The sequence below is a fragment of the Oryctolagus cuniculus genome, chromosome 8 (genome assembly GCF_964237555.1).
Source record: "Oryctolagus cuniculus chromosome 8, mOryCun1.1, whole genome shotgun sequence".
Taxonomy (NCBI): Eukaryota; Metazoa; Chordata; class Mammalia; order Lagomorpha; family Leporidae; genus Oryctolagus; species Oryctolagus cuniculus.
In genome coordinates this window covers 86,990,769-87,012,473 of record NC_091439.1, presented here as the reverse complement: position 1 = coordinate 87,012,473, position 21,705 = coordinate 86,990,769, and the positions used below count along the sequence as shown (strand labels likewise).

The 21,705-nt window shown below is 38.4% G+C and overlaps 2 protein-coding genes across 9 annotated transcripts in view; one reads left to right on the top strand and one right to left on the bottom strand.

The window, feature by feature from the left end:
- Positions 1-15,965, top strand: part of BMP2K (BMP2 inducible kinase) — a 150,941-nt gene extending 134,976 nt beyond the window's left edge. For both annotated transcript variants that reach the window (XM_008267688.4, XM_002716997.5), the window contains one exon: positions 10,170-15,965. In XM_008267688.4, coding sequence (XP_008265910.1) covers positions 10,170-11,602 — 1,433 coding nt within the window. In that variant the 3' untranslated portion in view covers positions 11,603-15,965. The remainder of the gene's footprint in view (positions 1-10,169) is intronic.
- The window catches only part of PAQR3 (progestin and adipoQ receptor family member 3), a 32,618-nt gene continuing 18,384 nt past the window's right edge, over positions 7,472-21,705 (bottom strand). For 3 of the 7 annotated variants that reach the window (XM_070047982.1, XM_051820190.2, XM_051820191.2), the window contains one exon: positions 8,820-20,208. In XM_070047982.1, the coding sequence (XP_069904083.1) occupies positions 20,066-20,208 (143 nt within the window). In that variant the 3' untranslated portion in view covers positions 8,820-20,065. Of the gene's footprint in view, positions 20,209-21,705 lie in introns of all 7 variants that reach the window. The other 4 variants (XR_007909455.2, XM_070047983.1, XM_051820186.2 and 1 more) reach the window with 4 other exon arrangements.

Here is a 21,705-nt window from a genome sequence, read left to right as displayed (position 1 = left end):
TAATTTGAGTAACAAAATCGAAATGACAGTTTTATGGCATTTTTAATCTGGCTAGGAAATGCTGTTCACAACTGGTATGATTCTCTTGTACTCAAAGGCTGTTACTTGGCCTGTCTTCCGAGAAGTACTACAGATTTGGATAAAACCTCCTGATCCTCTAATCCCTGGGCCTAAGATGGTAAATTGCTGGGAAATGATGACAGGCAGTATGCTGCCAATTCAGAATGAGTGTACCATCTTACAGCCCCTGCCCTATCCCTAAATGATGAGACAACAGAAGGCATGCAATTAGAGGAGCAGCTTCAAGACATTTATCCTCTATAATCTGATAGCAAAGAAAAGAACATCAAAATGAAATTTCCTTGATGCTGGAATCTTCTTATATGATGAAAACGTACCACCTGTTTTATAACAGAAAGTACAATGGGAACCCTGATTAGAGAATGGTAATAGGAATAGTATGGTGCAATACATGCTCCTCTCTCCATAGTTGATACTTCCTAAATATTCTGAATTTTTTGGTAGAGTTTATAAAGTTTGATTTATTTGACCACACATATTTTATAGTATTAGCTTAAAATCATGTGGCATTAGCTAGGATATTCTTTTTATGACATATTTACAAGAATACTGTATAACAGCTGTATGAATGTCTAGTCTAAGAAATGCCATTTCAGGTCTAGTTATATATATGGTTTTTGAGTTGGAATCTTCTGTTAGACTTTGAAAAAGGTGGTATCTTTGCAATCTAAACATTTAGAAATACCTTTTATGTAAACTTGTTATTCTACAGTAGATAAATGCATGTTCTTATATCTATCTGGTGAATCTTTGTTCTAAGTTTTATTTGGTGAGGTAATCTTGTTTTTCAGAACTGCCCAAATTTCCTTACCTTGGTTACTCATTTTCCAGGTCACTAGAATCAGGATTAGCTGTTAATGTGAATGATAAGCTTCCTTGAAGTCAGGTATTTATCTTTGTATGTCATACAATACCTTGCTGAATAAATTCTTTATCAAAGTATACTTTGGGAATCTAATCTCATACACATCCCCCCAATTTAATGCACTTGCAGTAACTAAGATGATGATTAATCATCCCTATCAGGTAAGTTCTATTGTTGGTCCTTTTTTATAGATGAGGAAAATGAGGGTCATTTGGATATTTATCTTTCAGGGTTTTTTAAATTTTATAATTTTTTTTGTTCTTTGATAAAGCTTTATAGTATATCTTAACCCTATAGGCTATAAAATACTCTTTTTTTAAAATAAATATTCCATTTTTCCTCTAATTTTTAGAGTGTGTAAGCTATTTCTACTTTTTTTTTTAAGATTTATGTATTTATTTATTTGAAAGGCAGAGTTACAGAGAAGCAGAAAGAGAAAGAGAGGGAGAGGGAGGTTGGTCTTCCATCTGCTGGTTCACTCCACAGAGAGAGAGAGAGGGAGAGGGAGGGAGGGAGGTCTTCCATCCACTGGTTCACTCTCCAGATGGCTGCAGTGGCCGTAGCTGAACCACTGCAAAGCCAGAAGCCAAAAGCTTCTAGGTCTCCTATGCTGCTGCAGGGGCCCAAGCACTTGGACCATCTTCCACTGCTTTCCCAGGCCATAGCAGAGAGCTGGATTGGAAGAGGAGCAGCTGGGACTCGAACCGGTGCCCACATGGGATGCTGGCACCACTACACCACAGCACTGGCCCCTAAAATATTCTTAACCCAAGGAACTCATACGTGTCAACAAAACACTTTGATAAAAAAAAAATAACACAGATCTCATCCTGTTTGTATTTTTGACTTTTCAGGCATGGCTTTGTAAAGAGGATACAAAAGATAAGCAAGATACTGATTATGTTCTATGAGTAGCTTAATTGTTGAATTTACAAGTAAGACTTTTAAACAAGTATTGTTAGAGGAGAAGTCACCATGGCCTTAAACTCAAATTCCTTATATGTTAAGAGAAATTAGGCTAAGTATTTAGAAATCCCTTTTTTGACTTATGCCTTTAAAATATAGTTGAAACTATGCAACAGAATTAAGGTCACCAAAAGATAAAAATAGAAAGAAGGGAAAGCTGTGACCTGTTTTGGGTAGTCACAATGATGCTTTGTGGTAGGAAGTTGCCACAGTGATCTGACATGGGAAAAAAAAGCTAACTTCTTGAAGTTGGAGTTGGTAAAACTGAAGAAGGGAAAAAGCTGCAGGCAAGATCATAGCAAACCTTACAGAGCATTTCTGCCCTAATGCTGTTGTGGAAGCATAATAATGGGTTAAGGGATGATGTATGAAAAGGCCTTGGAACTGCATGTGTGCCCTTGACCAGATTAGTTCCTGTTGTTTAATGCTCATCTCTATCAGGTGATTTAGTTTCTATTACAGTATGTCTGTGGTAGGTACTCCATAAAGAGTCGTGGAATGATGGTAGCAGTAACAGTTACAGCCCTTTATTTAGAATCTGTAACATACTAGTACTTTACATGTATTTCCATTTCAACCTCTGCTACAGCTCTATGAGGTGGTTATTGTTGTTACCTGTGCTTTAAGAAAGTGAAATACTAAATAATGCATGATTCCAAATAACCACACAGCCATCAAAGGACATTTGCCTTTAGTGTCCCCTGCAGGTGAAGGAATATATATATATTATGGACAGTTACTAAATGGTTGGTGTTATATTTAACTTACTTAGTAAATGCTTGTTAGTTGACGGATAGCTTTGAGTGACTATCTTGCAATTCTTTGCGTGGGGTATATGAAGTATAGCAGTGAGAATCAATCAGAGTTTATGTGTGTGAATAAGTAGCAGTTCTGTTAACACTTCACTGATACCTCCATTGCTGTAACATTTCTTGCAGTATTTGAACTTGGAATTTCCTTGAGACAGTTTACATGCTACACAAAGTAATGTGGGCCCTCATAACCCATCATTGTTCTTCAATAATTTACACAGATCCGTATTGTCTGTCTTAACCACTCACCTATTCTTAGGATTGGACTCTGAGTAATTTTGGCTGTTTGTAGCAGTCGCTCCCCTACCTCGGAGATGAGGATTTGTGTATTTCCGACAGTGGAATCTAACAGAAGTAAAGAATTGAAAGAGCACAAGATGTTAAGACCTTCATTCTTTGCAAGTTCTATTAAATATATGTATACTTTCAGTTAAAGATTTCAGTTCTACTTTAAATGGTTTAGACCAATACTAATTACATTATCTCTGAAGTTTTTCTGTTTGTAAAAGTCTGTGGTTTTATAGGTCTAGGTTCTGAAAATAAGGTAATAGTAGTAATTCAGTCCACAATATCGAATCTGTGAAAATATTTGTTATTTAAAAGTGGAAAAACATTCTGTCTGTCCTTGAGCTACCTTAAAATAATTTGATTCCATATGTTATGTATAAATATGTCAAGGATGTTAATGTAAGTTACTTGCTAATTTTCTCACTAAATAAGTTATTTGAGGAACAGCATTTGAAATAACTTTCTGTTGATTAACTCTTGTTAATATTTGCTTATAGATACTAGTGATCACATATTTTTGCATGACACTTGTTTATTAAATCAGTACACTTGCTTCAGTATCACTGGTTAAAATCCAACTTGCTAAATTACTCAGAAAGTTAAAATTATTAGTTTGTAGTCCCAGGCACAAAGGAGAAATAAAGAATATCCTGATTAGTAGCCACAAAGACCTCATTCTACTTTAGTTAGCTTAAGGAGAGAGGAATGCCTACATAGAGCCTCAAATAAAAAAATTAATCAGTATATGAAATTTTACCATGTTTTGTAAAATAAATTAACAATAAAAGATGTAACCTAGTAACCATCCCAGGCACATTCTAGCCATTTGTTTGTGTTGTAAGTGTACATTCTTAGTGCTGTTCTCTCCTGCAGTTTACTTGAAAAACAGCCACTTTCATGTTAATAATATAAACCTTAGTCAGTATGGGGATTATTAGGATTTAGGATATATTGAAAAGCAACATATTTAGAATATACTTTTGGGAAATTAACTGCAGCAGTAAAATAATCCTGATTAAATTTCATAGTAAATCAAATGCGTATTATTTAATCTGACAACTGGGAAGAAGCAATCTGGCTCCAGAAGCAAAAAGTAGGAACATCCAACATTTTTTAAATAATAGGAATATGTTGAGGCAAAGTAATGAATAATGAAAATTCATGACACTCTTAGCTAGAGGTCACATTTTAAAGTACTATACATTGTACATTGTATAACCAACTTTATGATTTGAAATACTTATTTTGATAGTTATGTTCTGGCTATGGGACAGGATTTAAAAGCCTTAGGGTGTATTAAAGTGTTTTTTTATTTTTCTTTCTCAGTTCTTCTATGGTTTCAGTAAAGAGGGATGAGTACATAAACTGCTGTTACTGTAGGGAAGTGAACCCTCTCTAGGCCTGTTGCAGCCTGGAATTTAAATTTCCCTTAGCAGGAGATGCTGGAGAGAGAGGGCCACGTGTATGAAAACTGTTCTTGCTGGGGGTCAGCATGGTAGGTGCTCTCACCCTGCTTGACTACAATGGTTTATGCAGGGGAAATAGAGAAACGTCTGAATGTTAGTGTGGTTTGCAAGAATATGGGGATAAAAATAATTTGGATATTTTTATTTATCTTTGAAAAGGAGAGATATTTATCTATCCACTGGTTCACTTCCAAATATGAGAGTAGGGAAGAGGGAGAGAAAGAGAGAGACATACTCACACACAGATATCTCTGCTAGCCACTGGTTTACTCCCTAGATACTCGCGACAGACAGCTGGGACTGGGCCATGATGGAGCCAGGAACCTATAACCCAATCTGTGTCCCATGTTGATTGCACAGACTGAATACTGGGGCCAGCACCATTGCCTCCCAGGGTGTGCTTTAGCAGAAAGCTAGGATCAGAAACAGAGCTGGGATTTGAACTCAGGCACCTCAATATGGCATGCAGGCTTCTAAAGCAGCATTTTTTTTTATTATTATTATTTTAAAGAGTTACAGAGAGAGAGAGATCTTCCATCGGCTAGTTCACTCTGGAGATGGTTTCAACTGCCAATGCTGTGCTAGGCCAAAGCCAGGAGCCAGGAGCCTCATCCAGGTCTCCCATGTAGGTAACAGGAGCCCAAACACTAGGGCCGTCTTCCGCTGCTTTTCCCAGGCCATTAGCAGGGAGCTGGATTAGAAGTGGAGCAGCACACACATGGGATGCCTGCATTGCAAATGGTGGCTTTCCCTGCTATGCCAGAATGCTGCACCCACTGCTTGACTACTGTGCCAAGTGCCTGCATCTGTATACATTTGAAAACTAATTTTTTGAGAGGCAGAGAGAGAGAGAGACAGAGAAAGTGAACCACTGGTTTACTTCCCAAATTCTGGCAGTAGCCAGGGCTGAGATACAGTAAAGCCAAGAGCTGGGAAAAATCTAGGGTCTTCCCCAGGAGGACAGTAGCCCAGTTATTTGAGTCATAATTACTGCCTCCCAGGGTCTGCATTGGCAGGAAATTGGAATCAAGAGCTGGAACTTGTTGGATATTTTTGATGGCTATTTTAATTTTATGAAGGGGAGACAGCCAGTCATTCCACACCAAAAATTTCCCCAGTTGCCTGTACTTTTTGGAGATGTAATCTGAAACCACAAAGATGGTATAGGTTATTGTCTGTCTTGTTCTTTTTGAAGGCAGTCCCTTTTCAATTCTTAAACTGTTCTCAAATATAGCTCTTTAAAAATCAGAAGTTATAGAGCAGCATTTTCCCATGGTGCTTTGTGCATAACTGTTCACAGAGCTTAGCAGGTGTTGCCTGTAAAAGTATAGTGAAGGCTTCATAAAATCTTAAGTTTCCTAAAATGGATTCTTTTGTGTGTAAGACTCATCAGCACATTTAATGAGCTTTTCCAGCTGAATTGGAGTAGAGGAGGACTGTAGAGTGCGTCATTTGCTCAACTCAGTCACCTGAAACCACTCGTGTAGCTCTTGTCATGGCCGTAGTGTTCTGCAGAGTACACTTCAGGAAGCAGAATATAACCAGTCATGACCATGCACAGGTGCGTGGGGTGCACGTTGTGGCTCTGTGTGGGTGGGATAACACCTACAGCATATAGTTCTGGGCTGGTTGTAAGGAACCAGCAGAAGATTATATTTGCATTTCAGTGTAACCTGTGGAATTTTCCACCTTCTTTCCCACTCATCACTGTTGCTGACAGATCCAGGGGCCACTTTCCGTCATCAGCTCTGTTGTGTTGGCCCCCCCGGAGATACTGTTTCTCCCAACTTCCATGACATTGTACTTCCTTGGCTTTGCTGCTCTTCTCTGGCTGGTACTTAATAGGTTGAAGGTTCTTCCTCTGCTGACATTTGAATGCTTTATAACTTAGGGTTCAGTTTTTCACCACTTTCTTTCTAGGTAATGCCCTTTAGTCACTTGGCTGTGTCCTTGCTCTGCGTGATGATAACTTGCAAATCTGTTTTCTTCAGTCCAAAAAACTTAGCACTTTGCTCATGTCAGGAATACCTGCTCTGCACATAAATGTTGCCTTGTTTAGTTATCAAGTTTAGTGTTTCCAAAACCAAATTTTTGATCATCTCTACTTTCCCACTTGTTTTTTACTTACCCTTCCTTCCATCCAGACTTTTCCTCTCCAATGTCTTTCAAAATTTTTCCACTTCTATATCCTAAGTACTTGGGACCCTGCCACCCATAAAGGAGAATCAGTGGAGTTTTGGTCTCTTGGCTTTGGCCTGGACCAGCCCCAGACATTACTGCCATATGGGGAGTGAGCCAGAGGATGGAAGAGCTCTATCTCTCTCTCTCTCTCTCGCTCACTCTGCGTTTCTAATAAATAAATAAATAAATCCTTAAAAAAACAAGCAAATTTTCCCACTTCTATCCACCCAGTACTGCGAGCTCTAACCTGAATTACCATTTCCTCTTCCATGATCCCTCACTTCTGCCACTCCTCCTCTAGTCTTCCCTACATGTCCGTGGTCTTTTTGAAATATCTGATTATGGCACCCATCTTAAAGCCTTCCGGTGGCTTTCCACTACCCACCGGATTTTGCTTAAAATCTGACTCCTTCATGGTCTGGCCTGCTGCAGTCTCCTCTCCTTCATCTTGTCCACGTCCTGTTTGCTCCCTGAGTTGTAGTCTCACTAGCCCGTGTTGAGGCAGAGTGAGCGAGGGGCTCAAATACCCTGTGTGTGACTGGTGCCTTCTCCTGTTTGGGCTTAACCGTCCTCTCCTTAGGGAGGCCTTCGCTGACTGCCCGGAGTGGGTTTTTACACCCATTCCTTCTGCTCTGTTATTTCTAAATTTACTTACAGCCTCTGATTGTGAACCCCATGTCTGTGGTGTTCACCAGGGCTTAATCAGAAGAGAGCACGTAGTAAAGTGCCCTTTGAAATAAATGTATTGTTGAATGAATTAAGTAAATGTGAGTGACTAAATTCTGAGCTAAAATATCTCCAGATGTAAAGAATTTATCTTGATTATATTCCTTTATTATATTAAATTTATGTTTATTATCACATCCCTTAATGTAGTTTGAATATAGTTGGTGATTTCCAAGTAGTCACTTACTGTTTCAACAAATACTGATACCTTACAATGCTAGAGTACAGAGATGAATGATAAACAAGATAATGATAAATAGCAATACTAGACAAGTAGACACATAATTGCAATAGAGTAGAGTAGGTAGTACAGTTAGGGTTTGTACTAGTTTCATTAGGAGCATCATGTTTAGAGTAGTTCCTATCCCCCCCCCCCCCCCCCCAGGAGTGGCTCTGAAAGGCTAGGCCATGTGTTAAGTTCATCAGGCTGTCCAGTGGGAGTTGTAGAAGGGCACTCATACTGAGGTACAGTATTGCAAAGGGAGACAGATCTTAATACAGCAAAAATTGAAATTAAAGAGCAAGACAGCTCAGAACAAGCCATCCCATCTATTTGGTTCTTGTTTTTAGGTAGGGAGCATGTGGGTGTGGCTATGAAGAGACTACCCAAGGGAGGCATCGGGCTGAGGCTGCTGATGTGGTGGGATGGAGCCCTGTGAGCAAAGAGCACCCTGCGCCTTGTGAAGGGTCAGGCTCTTAGAGAGACCCTGGAAAACAGTAGTTGTGTGATTAATGTCATCGTTCTGGTGACCATGTAAAGAATCCATCTGAAGGATAATACTTGAGGCAGAGGCAAGCTTAGAGTTGATCTGTGAGATAATGAAAGAATCAGACAACAAGGAATGAAATGGCAAGCAGAGGGAGGAGGGGAACAGGTTCATTAGGTTTTAAAGCAGTGAATGGTGGGAGGAGGGAAGATGACTTCCACATTTTTGGTGACTTGAGGATCTGAGTAGATGGAGGTGCCGCTCAGTCGTTTGCAGGGAACTGTGGAGGCGCACATTTTAATGGTGTCTTTTGAAATGACTGAATTTGAGGTAACAGTAGGATCCTCTTCTCAATAGACAGGTAAAATGTATTCATGGTAAGTATTAGAGATTTTTGTCTGGAACTTAGGAATAATGGGTTAGAGATTAGAGCCAGCCAAAACTGTTGGTGTACCTTGCAGTCACCACCCAGGTGGTTAAGACCCCAGAGAGTGCATGCAGAGAAACACAGGCAAAGATAGAATCTGCGGGACCTATGCATTTAAGGGAATGTTGGTAAAAGCAAAGTCCCAGCAGTCAGAGAGGTGGGATGACAATGGTTCTGACTTTTCAAAGAGGAGAAAATACTCCAAGGTGTCATGTCAGAGACTGCCGTATTAATAATGGGAAAGGAACTGTACCTCCTACCTAATTATTTTTTCATGATTACAGACTTCAGACCATTTAATTGTTTTGAAAATGTCTGATTTTATTTGAAGTGAAAGGGGGCAGGAATGAGAATGTGTGGTTGGATCAATACAAATTGATCTTCACCTTTAAAAAATCAGTACATGACTATACTGGGAGGGCAGTATATTTTCATGTAAGTGTGTACACTGTATTTCTTTCTTATAGACCATACAGTTAAATTGCAAAGCATTGTGTTTTTTGGTGTATTCTTATTGCGTGGCACACTGTTAACATACTGATGGCTTAGATTTGTTTCTAAAGGCAGAATAATTTCAACGGAATGCCTAATAGTACCAGGAAACTTCAGAAAATATGTGGGAAAGTTGAATCAAAAGATAAGCTTACTTTAATGCAAAAATTTTTCATAACATGCATTTTCCATTAATTTTTTGAAGACCACTTCTATAAATATGACAGCTAAACAAAGATGTGTCCCTCGAGAGGAGGTTGATGTCCTTTCAGTCTCAGTTTAGTATCTTGTCTTTAGCTTTAGTGATGGAAGATACAGTTCAAAAGATACTATCAGAACACGAATTTAAAAAATTTCGTGAAACTTTTTTTTTTTTTTTGACAGGCAGAGTGGACAGTGAGAGAGAGACAGAGAGAAAGGTCTTCCATTTGCCGTTGGTTCACCCTCCAATGGCCGCTGCGGCCGGTGCGCTGCGGCCGGCGCACCACGCTGATCCGATGGCAGGAGCCAGGAGCCAGGTGCTTTTCCTGGTCTCCCATGGGGTGCAGGGCCCAAGCACCTGGGCCATCCTCCACTGCACTCCCGGGCCACAGCAGAGGGCTGGCCTGGAAGAGGGGCAACCGGGACAGAATCCGGCGCCCCGACCGGGACTAGAACCTGGTGTGCCGGCACTGCTAGGCGGAGGATTAGCCCAGTGAGCCGCGGCGCCGGCCAATTTCGTGAAACTTTTAACGAAGCAGAAAATCCATTCATGCTTGTTTATGGGAAAACTTTAAGGTTTGATGAAGGTGAAATCTGAGCAGTCAGAATGAGCTGAATACTTTTTATTTTCATGGTGGGGAGAAGTAATTTGCTTGTCTGCTCCTTTTAGGGTCATATTCTGAGTGCTATTAAATAAAAAATTAGCCGTCACTGAAGGTCTGTAATACGTAAGGCAGTGTGGAGGTAGATATGATGAGTCTGGCTTCATTAAAGAGCCATTAGGTTGAGGACAAATGTGTCCACTAAGGCTAATGAAAAAGACTTGACAATACTTTTTCCTCTAAGGAAACTGGTGTGAGGGATATGTAATATCATGTACTAATGCCTAGTACTGTTTAGTGCAGATAGATTTTTAAATGCATTGAATATTGTTCTAATTTTTCTTTGAACCTGCAGGTTCTCCCGAAAAGAGAGTTGAATATTCATCCATGAATCTAGAACATAGCACTGCAAACCCCATCAGGAATGGAAAAGCAAGTCTGGTATGTAAAGATCAGCGGACCGGAAAGAAAAGCTCAGAGAATTCATCATTACAGGGTCAAGTGCAAAAGGGGAATGATGAATCTGAAAGTGATTTTGAATCAGATCCCCCTTCTCCTAAGAGCAGTGAAGAGGAAGAACAAGAGGATGAAGAAGTTCAGGGAGAGCAAGGGGATTTTAATGATGAGGATACTGAACCAGAAAACCTGGGCCATCGGCCTCTGCTTATGGATTCTGAGGATGAGGAAGAAGAGGAGAAACACAGCTCTGATTCTGATTATGAGCAGACTAAAGCAAAGTACAGTGGGGAGAGCCTTGTCTGCAAAGACAAACCTGGCGGTGGACCAACTCAAGGCCTGGCCACAGCACTCCTCACCCCCACCCCGCTGCCCTCTAGGTTTGGGTTGGAGACTCCCAAACAGGAGTTTGACGTATTTGGCGCTGTCCCCTTCTTTGCAGTGCATGCTCAACCGCCCCAGCCGGGAGACAACGCAAAGAACCTGGGTCAACAGAGGTCTCCCACTGTGGGACTAGAGCAGGAGGAATTTGATGTGTTCACGAAGGCTCCCTTTAGCAAGAAGGTCGATGTGCAGCAGCGCCACGTGCCGGCGCCCCAGGCCCACACTCCCCCTGGCTGCCCCCAGAGCGTAGATGTCTTTGGCTCCACTCCATTTCAGCCCTTTCCCACATCAACAAGTAAAAGTGAAAGCACCGAGGACCTTTTTGGCCTTGTGCCCTTTGAGGAAGTAACTGGGAGTCAGCAGCAAAAAGTCAAACAGCGCAGCTTACAGAAACTGTCCTCTCGCCAAAGGCGCACAAAGCAGGATATGTCCAAGAGTAACGGGAAGCGGCATCATGGCACGCCGACCAGCACCAAGAAGACCCTGAAGCCTACCTACCGCACTCCAGAGAGGGCTCGCAGGCACAAGAAAGTGGGCCGCCGAGACTCTCAGAGCAGCAATGAATTTCTAACCATCTCGGACTCCAAGGAGAACATCAGCGTGGCCCTGCCTGATGGGAAGGAGAGGGGGAATGTCTTACAGCCCGAGGAGAGTCTGTTGGACCCCTTTGGAGCCAAGCCCTTCCATCCTCCAGACCTGCCCTGGCACCCGTCCCATCAGGGCCTGGGCGACATCTGTGCCGACCACACCACCATCCTGCCCGGGCGGCCACGACAGAATTCACTCCATGGGTCATTCCACAGTGCGGAGGCATTGAAAATGGATGACTTTGGTGCGGTGCCCTTTACAGAACTCGTGGTGCAAAGCATCAGTCCACATCAGTCCCAGCAGTCCCAGCCAGTTGAATTAGACCCATTCGGTGCTGCTCCATTTCCTTCTAAACAGTAGATAACTTCTCCCGGACTCTCGGCATTAACTCCTGTTTCAAAAAAGTATGACTAATTTTATGAACTTGAAAGAAAATTTATTTGTATAGCTCTTTATATCATTCATTCTTACAGGTCAATCAGAGTAGGTGATTTTTAAATAAACCAAATAGAAAAAGGAAGTATCTCTACAGGGTAGTAACTTGATGCTTCTTCCAGGCAGGAGAAAAGGGAGCTACACTGCAAGCTCTAAACAAGGGTTTCTGCTACTGACAGTGCAGCCCAGAAATGCGGCTGTGGCAAGGTACTTCCGGTGAAAGCACATGGCACCTTTTCGGGGTGCAGAGCCACTTAGAAGGGACAGTCAAACTGTATCGTTATTTTTGATATCAGAATGTCACTTTTGCGTGCACATCCCAGGCTCACTCCAGATCCAGCATTTAGAACTAGGGTGATTTGTACTTAGGTTATGTTTGTGAAATTTTAAAAGGTCTCTTCTAGAAATTTCCACACAGTGAAAGCTCATCTAGTTCTCTTAAAGCAGCAGAACGCTATCTGGACAGTGCAGAGATTTCAGCCCATACTCCTTTCTCTATAAAGCAGAGCCAGAAGTAACTGACTATTGTGCCTAAAATTCTGTTGCATTTTGAAAAACAAGTGCCATTAATGTGGAATACCTAATGATAAGTATGTGAAATAATCCATACGTCAATTAGCTCAATTTAGCCCTTCTATGATGTATACATATTTCAAAACATGTTGTACATGCTAAATATATACAATTTTTGTTTGTCAATTAAAAAATAAGTTAGAATATGGAATATATATGCTGAAGCCTAGAACAAACACATAGGAGAGATTTGTAAAATGTCAAAAAAATGATATAGAAGAAAAAAATGATTCAGTACTTCAGGAACACTTTATCCTCTGTTTTGGAATGGCTTCTTGCTCTAGCCTTTTATTATCATGTCTTTAATAAAACAGATTATTGGAAAAATTGGTAGTAAGGACAAGGCTTTTAGAAATTTTACTTCAGGAAAGATGTATGTATCTGGAAACACTAAACTTTTAGGACATTTACAGTGTAAAATCATGTTGCATTTATTAATATACTTTGTGAATTTACCACCTTCATCAAATACTTCCCAAGTCAGGAGCAACACTCATTTTGGTTAGGTTTGAGGGCGAGTGGTCTTAATGAAGTGCACAGAACTGTGACGCCCACAATGCCTTACAGGCAGGACCCCCACGTCCTGCGCGCGCCTCCGCACGAAGCCACCTGAGTGCACAGTGGCTATACGGTGGTCAGTGATGAGGGACTAGCATCTTACCTCTGCCAACTGATTGTGTTCTTAGGGAAAAGGGCCCAGCTACCAAATTGCCTTTTCTTTTTTAACACCACAAATCTTAATTTTAAACTTGGTGTTTTTTAGAAATTGTGTTTGATAGAAATTACATCTGTGGATTAATGTGAATATAGTATCGTGCTTCCTGTGTCTCTATTTTAAGTTATAATTAACTATCCTTCCCTGCCAGGTTAACATTTGAAAGTTTCCAGAACTGTTAAAGCTGTTTACCAAGAGGGATGGAAACTCATCACCTGGCACTCTCCTTGATTGCTATATTTTAACTCTCTTTGAGCCCAACTCAAGTGTAATGAGTAATCTGGTTAGACTCTTAGTTCTAGTACTCCGGTAGGATAATCTGTTTGTCTGTTTTCATGGTTCTGAACTTAAATCAAAACATAGGTAACTAAACCACATATTCATTTTTTTTCTTCTTTTATATGTTAAATCAGTACAGATTTCTAAACAGTTGGGAAGCAGTATGTGAATCACAATGTAGCAGAGGCAGACCAAGCATTACATTACTACTTAAAGAGTTACCTTTTAGAGCTGGACTGCACCAGTTACTTGTCCTTGTGCCAAAGGCAGATATTACGTTTGCACCTTTTTTTCTAATTCTCAGGTTGATTAATACTGCTAATGCAAATGCTCAAGTAGATATCTTTAAAAAAACTTGATAAAATAAGATTCAAGTGAAACTTTCTTTTAAAAGTGGTGAGTTGATGATTACACAATAAATTCATGAACTACATACAGGAGGTTTGTATCAGACAAGTTTTGTTAAACAAAAATCTGTTAATGTGAACACCATATGCTTCTTTGACTATTTTAGTCCTTGGTCTCTGCTAGACCGCCTGAGTTTCATCCTGTAGAAAAGTAGTGGATGAACTGAAGTACCCTCCCTGGGATGTAAACATGAAATACCTAGAGTTTTATTTGCTTTTCAGAACACTGAATACTTTTAATGATTCATCAGACACTGATGGAGACCCTTTGGCTTATTACGTTGGACAAAGCCCGAGGAAACTACTCTGAGAAAGTGGAACATATTTACATTCTTTTATTGCAGTGCAGCTGGTGACTTTCCTTTTTACTCACTGTAGCTTAGGGGAAACATTTAAGATCTGATTTGAGATGCAATGGGATGTAAACGAGGAGATTTCTTTGTGTTGAAGTATAGGCATTTTCCCAAGGAGTACAGATTTATCCTGTCCATTTCCACTCATCGCTTCCCACCACAGTCAAGGTGTAGCTCACTCCAAACGGCTGCGATCCAGGTCACTCCCTTCCCTACTGACAATTATGAGAATAAAGCTCCCAAGGCATGTGAAAGCATTTAATACAGTACCTGGCACATAGCAGCCAGTAAAAGTTTGGCTGCATTAAGGGATAGTCCAATTCTGGCTTACGGATGGAGAGTTGGAAAAAAAATATTTTCCTGTTATTATTTGGGTGTCCCTCTGCTTCTCTGGGATGTAAAGCACTCATAACTCTAAACCTGTTATACTTGAACATCACTAAGGGAAGTAAAATATTGTAAAACTAGCAAAAATACGAGGCCAAAGTTGTTTCCTAACAGCTTTAGTAATGCTTGTTGGTTTTGAATCATCTTGTTAAAAGCGGATCATTTGCTAAATTATTTTAATATCACTTCAGTAAAATGTTAATGTTAAAACGACCAGCTTTTATGGCATTGAAGAATGTATTTGCTAAGACTTAAAAACTGCATGGTGTATATTAAGTGGAGGAGGAATGGTTGTTGGCTGGATGAAAATGTAACTGACTAGTTATTTATTCAGAAGTGTAATCCCTCATCCCAATTCCCAAGTATGTGTATACTTGGGCATAGTTACAATATCTGGGTTTGGAGATAAATGCGCCTTTCATTCCTACCTGGTTCAAAGTTCCGCAGGGATTAACTAATTCTCATCTTGCTGGTGGAAAATACTAGGTGGCACCCACTCTTCTGTGCTTATGTTCATCAGGTAGAGTGGTTTTCATAAATTCAGCTACTCGGCTTGGTTTACTTTAGATTTTGGTACTTCCCATAAGCACTGTTAGAAGGTACAAGTAAATTAATGTCACTGCTTCTGAGGAGTTTGGGTGTATTTGTCATAATATATGTAGAATGTACAGTGAACTTTTCTCACTTTTTTTTTTTTTAAGCAAAAGTACTCTTGTCATTTTAGGTCCAGTTATTGAGTTGACAGTCTACTGTGAGAATGAGATGACATATCTACTGTGAGAATAACATAAATGATAGTTTATTTGGGAACTTTTATACTTTGGTGTTTTATATAATAAAGAATATATACACACACATGCATGCACATGTCACAACTCTCTACTGTGGAGTTAATGTGAATTTTTAAAAAATGGAATTGCAACCACAATCATATCTAAAAGAACATTCACTCCTGGTGAGGGTTTACAAAAGCCACTAAAAGAAGGCAGATGAAAATGCAAAGGGTCATCATTGGGGGTTATTATGTTTTATTTTAAAATCTATAGTGCTTCTTTGAAAGAGAACTGTTTATTACTATGCTCTTTTTATGATGGAAAAGTCATCAAATAGCAGTATAGAAGCTACTTTTTAATTGCTGGCAAACAGCTTTAAGTGCACTTTCTTTGATTACACTTCCATTTTTTGTTAAACTTGAATTTTCTTAAGCCTTTTATGTACCACTAAGCAAACAACTTTAACTTTAAATAAACCAGATTTACATCTTGATTGTATTTCTAACTGTTATAAAGCATACTTGCTAAAGTAACTTCGGTCCTCAAACATAGCTGGGAAACTTAGGAGATAGAATCAGTTGTCCCCCACTTCCCCAAGTCTAATTAAGCACTAACTGATTTTATTACTTTACTGCCTTTACATTGCTTATTCTTTTTGATTGAATTCTGTCCCTGATTCACTTTGGTTTTTTGTTTGAAATTTAAAATTATTTTCTTACTTGTATTTATCGTACCTACTGTTTTAATAATCTGCTTTCTTTAAATGCAATAAATCCCAGATGGATTGCATATTCTTTATAATCTTGTGATTTTGGAGTTTTTCATTACTTGCTTTATTAAATGTTTTGGATGTAAGCTTCTCAGGTCTTTCATTCATACCACACCCATGCATATATTATATAACAGACAGTGGGATTAAAAAAAAAAAAAGATAAGCTCCCCTTTCTTAAGTAGCCCATAGCTTAGAATCTAAGAAACCTATTTAGTCCTAAAATTTTTACAAGAAGAAGACTGAATAGAACAAATTTTTCAGGAACTAAAATTGCTGATACCCACAGTGGTGATGGTAAGGCAAAGACATGATCTTGAAGTACCTTTTGAATAACTTAGTTGGCATAGTTTTCTCATAATTTATTTTGTAAACTGTTAGGACTGGTAGTACACAAGTATAACTGAAAAATACTGTCAGAAAAGAGGCTTTGGCACATTAAGAAAAAACCTGTTTATTGAATGGGTGGACTTACTTGGTATTAAGGTCTTAATATTATAACGTATTATTTCACACACTGGAGTCTAGAGATCTGTGACTTGTGAGTTTCCCAACTACAAATAGGATTCATCTTATTTGTTAGGAATGAGTTTTTTTTTTATTGGAAGTATTAACATTTATGTAAAGTTACAGGAATCTATTGAGTGGTACAAAACAGCAAAATACCACACATGAGTAGAACAAAATATACAAAATCTGCAATGTGTCATTGCTCAAATCCAGTCATAATGAATATTCTTTAGAGAATGCTGCATTTTAAACTTTATTTTGAATAATTCCATTTTAGGAAAGCTCAATTCAAGAATCATTCATGGAATAGTTAATATTCTCATATTGAAGGCATGAGTTTTTATGTGTTGTTGCATAGTAAGTCCAGTTGGAGGGTACAACTGAGATTACAGGCAGAGTAGGTAGTATTCTGGTGCTACATTTGCACAGCAGGACCAGAAGCTGGGTAGCTGTTGATTTCAACCCCGAAAGGATGAAGCTTCAACTCCTGCTGCCCTAATAGTACTTCAAAAAAGTTCATGGAAAGAAACAGAATTACAAGATAACTTTATATTGGTGCAAAAAACTTGGAATCATTTTTTTTTAAATACACATTTCCACAAACTTTTGGAAGACCCCTAGGATTAATCTCCCCCTCCAGAAAGTGTTTCCTTGAAGATAATTTCAGTTTCAGATTATTATCTCACCACCCCATTTGGAAGCCTGCTACAAAATTTCAGGGGACCCTGGTACTCAATAGCACCTACCCCTCCTTTCAGCACAACCATAGTTACTGTGATAATGCACGTAACAGCCTCTCCTGGTAGTGTGCTGATTCTCCACATACTATGGCAGAGGTAGAATTCTGAGTGGGTATGGGCCTGCTTAGCCCAGCAACTGGCAGGAAACCAGAAGTGCAGGCTTTGCCCCTTGATATTCAATACAGGGCAAGGTGTATCTCGGGTAGGCACCTGCCCAATGGAGGGCTGGGCAGCTTTGCCGCAGTCATAATCTGCATTCAGACACTGTCCAGGTAGGATGTTGTAAGATATGACAGACATTCCCTGAACCTTTGTCCTGATTTAGAGTATCATTTTAAAGCTGTGATGTAAAGAATGACAAATGGCACTTAATATATTTAGTAAGCCTGCTTTATTTACATAATACATATTTTTGCCATGCAGCTTAATAAATTGCACTCAATGTAATGACAGACAAACACTACCTGGCTATTTGAAAATGGCTTTATATAGAAAGATAACTGTACTTAAATGAGTTAATTACAACCCTTTAATTTACTGTAGACAATATAAAACAGGCATAGTAATTTTAAAACATAAAGTCTGTAGGTAAAGAACTTTTATAGTTTACACATAGGTAAAATTAACACCAGTTGTTTTTGAGCATTGAAGCTGGATAGCATACTTTTAATCTTATTTTGATAACTATAAAAACAAAATAAATATACAAGGCTCAGATTTGTATGTAAGTTTTAAATGTTCTTTAATGTTAACAATATCTTAAAAATTTTAACAGTAGTGCTGTGCACACAGTAGGTGGTCAATAAAGGCGGATATACAGAAGTGCTTATAGTTTGACAGCAATCGACTCCTTCATTCCCTACTTAATAATAAATATAACATAGAAAAGATAAAAATGAGAGGAGGCCCTCTTCCAAATTCTAGCCTTTTCATAAACAGTTGAAATGTTTACATGGCATAATTCTCTCTACGGTGAGACAGTATATCTTTTAATCAAAGAAAGGTGTTAAAAAATACAGTATACTCTATGCATTAATTCATATGGCAAGCATTAAATCAATACACTAAAACAAAAATAGGAATTTAAAATTGAAAAAATTTAATTTCTTTTTAATTTGGAGAAGATTTTATAATAAAAAATGGTTCCATACATAAAATAACTGGACTTCCACTTTATTTTTAACTTGATTGTTAACTACTCAGTGTATTCTGTTTGGCCAAAATGACAAAAATATTAATTTAAAAGTAGGCCAACAAAGCATGCTTTAAAGGAAATATCGCCTACTCTTGTACCACTTAACATAAACATCGAATTTGTGGCCTTATGAGGTAAGAGAGCCATTTTCAGAGTAGCAATCTGTCATAAAAAACGGGTATGACAGAAAATGCCCTGACTGAACCTACCTAGGGAAATGCTCCTTGCTGAGCCTTGGGGATGGGGTGGAGGTGAGGGTATGGAATTTGTATTTCAACAGCACTGCACTGGAAAGAAACACAACATTTTACAGATGCATAAACTGAGGTACATTAAAGCAGCTTTCCTAGTATCCGATGTACACGAGGCATTTTGGGAATAAACTTCACCAGGATCAACTTTTTTTTCTGATATTCAATAATTGTGTTCTGAAAGCAGTTCATGCTCATGAAGAAACTTGGATAATATTTTATATTCCAATAAAAGATGTACATTTTTGTGAATCTGCTTTAAGGGATTTAATTAACGCAGATGAAAATACTACAATACAAGGGGGTAGGGAGCCCTAGTGAGTACACACAAAACGGAGTACGTTTAACACTTCAGGTCCAAGTATCAGTGTTTCTCGGCACTTTGTCAGGGCAATGCATAAAACATGCAGAAACAGGACCAGAGCACAGGTGAATAGCCACATCACCCAACTGGGCATTGGCATGACTTGTTCTAAGGCCTAAAAGTGCACTTCCAGGTCAAGACGGCCATCTGGGTCCTATGGCCTTGAAATTACTCGTGGCCATATGGCTGGGAACCCCCATCATCAGGAAATTTAGGAATACAAATTCAGAAAAGCAAGTTTTTCTGGAATTTCAGAATCAAATTTTCTGTCTTGCAATTAAATTATTACTGGGAATTAAATAGTATCTGGAATTAAAACTTTTGGTGGCTAAAGACTTCTATGGTTTTACACCATAGAATCTGTTGCCTAATCATGTAATTACTATCTAATGTGATTCTTATCTGATAGAAAATAACAATGCAAGTTTCTTTTCCTTTTCTCAATACCCCTCTCAACTTGACAAGAAGTTGCAAGTTTTTGTTCTGGCAAAGTAAAAAAATCCAGTGTTGCTAGAGAGTAGAGAATGTATAACTAAAGGAAATACTATCTTAAGTGCCAGTATCAAACAAAGTATGTATTTAATGGCTAGTGATTATGCAAAATCACTGTCCTAACTTATATGAATACTAAGCACAGGCCGTATCAATCTTGCCTTGATTAGGCACTTAAATTTGACAATTTACTGAAAGTATCTTCTATTAAAGTAATCACACAGGATGACTCCATTTTCTAATGGAGATGAGCCCTTCCTAAGGAAACGAAGCTGGTGGTAAGTAAAATAAAATCCTATTTCTGCACTAGTGTCACATTCATTGTTCAGATGTTTCTTATGATTGCCAACGAAACTTCACTTTCTGTATAAGCAGAAGATTAGTAGTTTTAAGGGTCCATAAAGCAATTGTTACTACACAGATACCCAAGTTTATTTTTCCATTTTTATAAAGCATTACTCATGATATATTAAACAAGAGGAAAAAGAAAAACTAATGAGAACCTTAGAAACAGTGGGGTATACAACTCCCCATTATATATTGCTTAACAACTGAATTCACCAGGTGGCCATACCTGAATTCACAAATGTGAAACATAGTCAGGACAAGGCTTGCTATGTCTATACTGCATGACATACACTGTTGACTGATGCCACCAATATAACATCACTACTGCAAGGATATGCCATATTTGGTGGCTTGATCCGAGGTAGTTTAGTTGTCCTGAAAGGGAAGGCGGAAAGAAAAAATACTGATTGTAATATTTTGATATTAAAAGAAAAATATATTCCTGTCTGGCCTTTGAAAGTACAGTTTGGCTTTTTGGTAGTCTCTAAGTACCTAGAAACATTTCAGATCTAAATGTTTTTAGAAAAGGATAAATTCATACTAGGTCTACTCTTAAGGTTTTATTCATCAACTACACAAGTGAATTTTGACATACTAATCCTAGTATGCTTTCAAAACCTAAGTTTATTAATTTCAGGAATTTGACCTTTTGCTTTTCATGTATTAATTCATGATGGAATGGAAAAAAACATGAGTGAGACACAAAAGAAACTAGTGTTACTTCTAAATCATGGTGTGATTTAGGTATGAATCTGTGAGAAGCAAATGCTGTATTTAGAGATGAAGAGATATGAAGCTGGTTGAACCACTTGTTTCAAGTAGGTATGCAAAGAGAAAACATCTGGATCTTATGTTCTCTGATAAAATAATCTGCAAAATATTATAATTAGTAATGGAGTAGCTAAGGTGGATTAGTTCATATGCAACATCAGCAAACAATTTCTTTGTGATTAAATGTCAAATCCCAAGATTAAGTAGTAGATTGGAAGCTTCTTGAACTGCCTCAATAAATACAAAAGGCAGAACTAGGAGAGTAACAATTTAAATGTTAATAACTTTTTCTTACTCATGGTGCTTCTGTTTTCATAGTTCATAACAGAACTATCCTCTAACCTCTTACCAAAATATTCATTAGTATAGTAAGCAGATTTTTAAATCAACAAGGTTCTTTCTGTACAGGCGAATACATATGCACACACGTGCGCCATAGTCTCTTTCAATAGTCTAGTGAAGCCTACAGACCCACTTTTAAAAGAAAATACAGAAGATTACAAACAAAAATTGCTTACTTTGTAATTCAAGTATCAGAGATCCACTTAGTTCTATCCATGGACACCTTAGGGATCCTTGGACTCATTGTAGTATTTATCTATTTCTAAAAATTTAACATGATCTGAATGAAAACATTTAACTTTGTTTATATCCTGGTGTTCACTGCACTTCCCACTCTTGTGGTCATGTCATATGTGAGGACTGGTTGGAGAAGGTTTGTAAGGCATTTAACCTGAACATCTGAGGCTGTCATTTTGACTCTAAAAATTTTTCATTTTTTACAGTCTTCCATATCTCCACTGGTCTCATGTACTTGAATTCAGCTATACACATTCAGACCCATTATGCACATTTTATGTCAGGATCTTGGAGGAAAGTTAAGTTATACAACATTTGATCTTTGGCAGGTGTTCTCTATTAGACAACTGCTAATTCCTGAATATTTTAAAGCTTAAAAGCAATATGGTTCTAATTTCATAGTGAAGAGAATTTTCATGGTTGAATTTTTTACTTGTATGTGATGAAGAAGAAACAGCATGTTAAAACATTAATAAAGTAAAACAATATTTTTTGCCAGAATTATTTTCTGAGTAAAATGTT